The following is a 4978-nucleotide window of genomic DNA, read 5'->3' on the forward strand; positions in this document are numbered from 1 at the left end:
ACTTGGAAGGGGGATAGGATAAGGATGTGGGATGGGACTGGGGGAAAGAAAGGAACGGTGCCCAATCACTTGTGGACAGTCGGGGATTGAACGCCGACCTGCATAAAGCGAGGCCCGTCGCTCTACAGTCCAACCCAAAGTGGTTGGAGTGACAAGTTCAGCATTGTTTTTAATCTCCGCAAATAAATTACATATTAAATGAACAAATCCACAAGGGCCGTGACGCGGATTCGAACCTGCGTCCAGGAGCATCCCAGACACTGCCTTAATCGACTGAGCTACGACAGGGTTTGATGCATCATTTGACGCATCTGATCTCTGTGTGTAAATTACATATTACATATCATTTGCAAAAACACAATATATTACACAAATTATAAGTATAAGAAAGTTAAAAAAAAACTAGTTCCTCCTTAGCTCCTACACAGGAACGAAGTCACTCGCGTTTATCACAAGATGATTGATGACACATTTCCACAAGTACCGAGAGAAATAATAAAGGAAAAGAGGAGGAGGGGGAAAGGCAACAGAAGAAGAGTAGGAGGATGTGCATATTAGAAGCAGTAAAACATTAGCTTATCTTAACATGCCATCATCCTTCGTGGTGTAGGATACACAGGAAGATCTTCATTACTGAAGACCCAAGCGCCATTACTCACTATTTAAAGTCTTCCTCCGAAATATATATATATATATATATATATATATATATATATATATATATATATATATATATATATATATATATATATATATATATATATATATATATATATATATATTTCATATATATATTATATCTCATATATATGTAAAGAATACTTTTCCGAACACAGGATATGAAACGTGTTTAATACTTCAATGTGATGTGTTCGAAATATTTAGAACACACACACACATCTGATGCTTAAATCTGACTGACTCTTGAGGCACTCAATATTAGTTACACGTATAAATATAATGACTCTATCGCCCAATTAAACCCTACCTAACGGACAGGAAACAGTATCTGGTGACCTTATCTCACCTTACCTTAAATAACTTATAACTCAGTAGAGTTACTGGAGAGTTATTTCGGGATCACCATAGCCCGTGCTACATGGACATTTCGTTCTGAGTAGCTAAATCTAAAACAACATGGAGAGTTATAACTCGTCCCAGAGCTCCAAGGGATGAGGTACGAAGAGTGACTGAAGGAACTAAATCTGTCGACTTTAGAAAGGAGGAGGGACAGGAGGGACATGATACAGACGTATAAAATACTTAGAGGAATTGACAAGGTGCAAACAGAGGAAATGTTTACAATGAAACCCAACAGAACAAGGGGGGCACAGATGGAAGCTTGAGACTCAGATGTGTCATAGAGATGTTAGAAACTTTTCTTTTAGTGTTAGGATAGTGAGTAAATGGAATGACCTAAAGGAGCAGGTTGTAGAAACTCCATTCATAATTTGACTAGCAGGTATGATAGAGAAATAGGCCAGGGGGTCACTGCATTAGACAACCAACGGCTAGAAAAGCGGTGTTCAAGAGCTCAAGCTCGATCCTGCAGGCACAAATAGCTGAGTATATACACACACACACATTTGGAAGTGATGTGATGGAGGCAGACTCCATACACAGTTTCAAGTGAAGAAATGATAGAGCCCAGTAGGCTCAGGAACCTGTACACCAGTTGATTGACAGTTGAGAGGCGGGACCAAAGAGCCAGAGCTCAACCCCCGCAAGCACAATCAGTCGAGTACAATTTGGTGAGTACACACACAGAGACGTTCAAGAGTTTCTTCATTCCCTCATCCACAGGCAGCAATATATATATATATATATATATATATATATATATATATATATATATATATATATATATATATATATATATATATATATATAGATAGATAGATGTCCGGGTTGTCTCCGTGAACCTTTTAATATACTGGAGTGTAAATACGACAGTCGCTTAGTAATCTGCCAGAGCGGACCAGTTCACTGTTTAGTATGATCTGAGTCCCTCCACCGAGCTGTAATGGTGAGTACCAGGAATTATGATAAACTGTCATCCACGAGACTTTACGCACTTGAGCACGTACTAAAGCGGAAATGGTATAGTTTAAAATGTTTCATGTGTACTTCACGAGGAGGGAGAGAGAGAGAGAGATAGAGAGAGAGAGAGAGAGAGAGAGAGAGAGAGAGAGAGAGAGAGAGAGAGAGATAGAGAGAGAGAGAGAGAGAGAGAGAGAGAGAGGGAGATAGAGAGAGATAGAGAGAGAGAGAGTGAGGGGAATGGAAGACAGTTAAGGAATTAGTGACTGAATTAGGAATTAGTGTAGTTTAAGGCGAAGGATCTTATTTGGTCATTTGTGAAATCGTTATGGATCTCACAAATGACCAAATTTGTGTTAAAGATATAACTGGCAAAATTATTTACTCAAGGTTCCTTGCCATAAATTCTTTGTAATTTGATATATGTGTGTTGTATCCTATGTGGAACGCTATGTAGAATCCTGTATGGAGCCCCCCCCCTGTGTAGAAAACTATGTGTAACACCTACGTTGAATGCTATGTGAATCCTATGTAGTATAGTATGTGCAACCCTATGTAAGTATGTCTAATGTCTATGTCTAATGCTACGTACATCATTAGAACACACTAAACGACTCTTGAGCCCCGCTTTACCAAACTCACGGTGAGTTTTGAACCATGCTAAATCATTCTCCTCTTACCTGAGCTTGAAATTGGGTAGTTATGTTCAGCTCCAAGAGCTTCGTCGTCAAATACTTGTTTTTTGAAGTGGTGTTCTTGGAGAGAGTTAGGAACGCTTCCTTCGACTGATCAATATTAGTGTGTGTAGGCTGGGATCTCTTGCTTCATCTAGTGTGTGTAGGCTGGGATCTCTTGCTTCATCTAGTGTGTGTAGGCTGGGATCTCTTCCTTCATCTAGTGTGTGTAGGCTGGGATCTCTTCCTTCATCTAGTGTGTGTAGGCTGGGATCTCTTCCTTCATCTAGTGTGTGTAGGCTGGGATCTCTTCCTTCATCTAGTGTGGGTAGGCTGGGATCTCTTCCTTCATCTAGTGTGGGTAGGCTGGGATCTCTTCCTTCATCTAGTGTTTGTAGACTGGGATCTCTTCCTTCATCTAGTGTGTGTAGGCTGGGATCTCTTCCTTCATCTAGTGTGGGTAGGCTGGGATCTCTTCCTTCATCTAGTGTGGGTAGGCTGGGATCTCTTCCTTCATCTAGTGTGTGTAGGCTGGGATCTCTTCCTTCATCTAGTGTTTGTAGACTGGGATCTCTTCCTTCATCTAGTGTGGGTAGGCTGGGATCTCTTCCTTCATCTAGTGTTTGTAGACTGGGATCTCTTCCTTCATCTAGTGTGTGTAGGCTGGGATCTCTTCCTTCATCTAGTGTGGGTAGGCTGGGATCTCTTCCTTCATCTAGTGTGGGTAGGCTGGGATCTCTTCCTTCATCTAGTGTTTGTAGACTGGGATCTCTTCCTTCATCTAGTGTGTGTAGGCTGGGATCTCTTCCTTCATCTAGTGTGTGTAGGCTGGGATCTCTTCCTTCATCTAGTGTGTGTAAGCTAAGAGCTCTCCTTCCCAAATCAATTTTAAAGTCATACTGAATTTGCTTTTTCCCATAGACACAATCCGCCAATCGTTTTCAGTCCGGGTCACCAGTTACTTATAGGTGAATAGGTTCGAACTATGAAGGATCAGTGTCCAGGGTTCGAACTCGGATCTTCTCATCTGAAAAGTTAACCTGGAGTGAATACCCAACACTACAAGCTGCTGTTCAACTGGCCAATCATCACTAAATGTGTCATTTTTGCATACATCGTTTTCCTTACAGTTGACTGAGCGATTCTCACAACTTCCCCCCCCCCCCTCTTCACCTAATCACTTAATTGAACTTGTCGATAGAACGACACATTCTCGCTCCCTGCAGGGTCTTTGTTCGATTCTCCATGGTCCTAGATGATTAAGTACTGTTCTTTCATCCCATCCTCATAGTCCGGCTCCATATCATTCTTCATGGTCTTTCCGAGTGCTGTATAGTCGAACTGGCGTAGCCCTTTGTCCCCATTATTACCTTACCTTACTTCTCTACTTCCTATAGCACCCACGTCTCATCATCAACGGTACTTCCTATAGCACCCACGTCTCGTCATCATCGGTACTTCCTATAGCACCCACGTTTCACCATCAGCGGTACTTCCTATAGCACCCACGTCTCGTCATCAGCGGTACTTCCTATAGCACCCACGTCTCATCATCAACGGTACTTCCTATAGCACCCACGTCTCGTCATCATCGGTACTTCCTATAGCACCCACGTCTCATCATCAGCGGTACTTCCTATAGCACCCACGTCTCACCATCAGCGGTACTTCCTATAGCACCCTCGTCTCATCATCAACGGTACTTCCTATAGCACCCTCGTCTCACCATCAGCGGTACTTTCACCCCTGACACTGGTGAGACGCCTTCTACCACAATGGGTACTCCATAAGCTTAATCACAGAATTCATTGTGTAATTGAGCCAATTCTGGGTTTCCATTGAGGGGAACTGGAGAGGAAATCCTTATATCTGTCCGCTGGAAGGGGAGGAGAGAAGAGATGAACGGAAGAGATGGGATAGAGGGGAAAGGAAAGAGAGATTCGGAGGAAAAGGATAGCGAAAGAGACAAGATAAAGAAGGTTTGGATGTTATGATTCACGAATAGCATTAAAGAGGAGTTACGTTATTTCTAATAAACTTATATACCCGGCGTCGCCCTGGTACCCCACCATATCTAGGCCTGGACACCTGAGCGACTCTTGCTGTCTCTCTATCATTGTTTTGTATTATCTATATGTTGTCTATGCCCATGTTGGGCATATACCCAAAAGCACTTACTGTACAAAAAATTGGGTGAGACTCGCTCTAAGCATCTGGCCCCCAACCTTTGCGAAACAGACAGACGAAACATCGGAGAGAGAGAG

General features: G+C 42.3%; 1 protein-coding gene across 1 annotated transcript; it reads right to left on the reverse strand.

Moving 5' to 3' along the window:
* Window positions 1-2806: 2806 nt before the first annotated feature.
* On the reverse strand, window positions 2807-4028 carry LOC138370215 (uncharacterized). Its single transcript, XM_069334210.1, has 2 exons — window positions 3982-4028; window positions 2807-3587 (listed from the first exon to the last, which is right to left on the reverse strand). Exons 1-2 carry the CDS (start codon window positions 4026-4028, stop codon window positions 2807-2809), a joined length of 828 nt encoding a protein of 275 aa, XP_069190311.1.
* Between the last annotated feature and the right edge of the window lie 950 nt (window positions 4029-4978).

Source organism: Procambarus clarkii, chromosome 31 (assembly GCF_040958095.1).
Source record: "Procambarus clarkii isolate CNS0578487 chromosome 31, FALCON_Pclarkii_2.0, whole genome shotgun sequence".
NCBI lineage: Eukaryota > Metazoa > Arthropoda > Malacostraca > Decapoda > Cambaridae > Procambarus > Procambarus clarkii.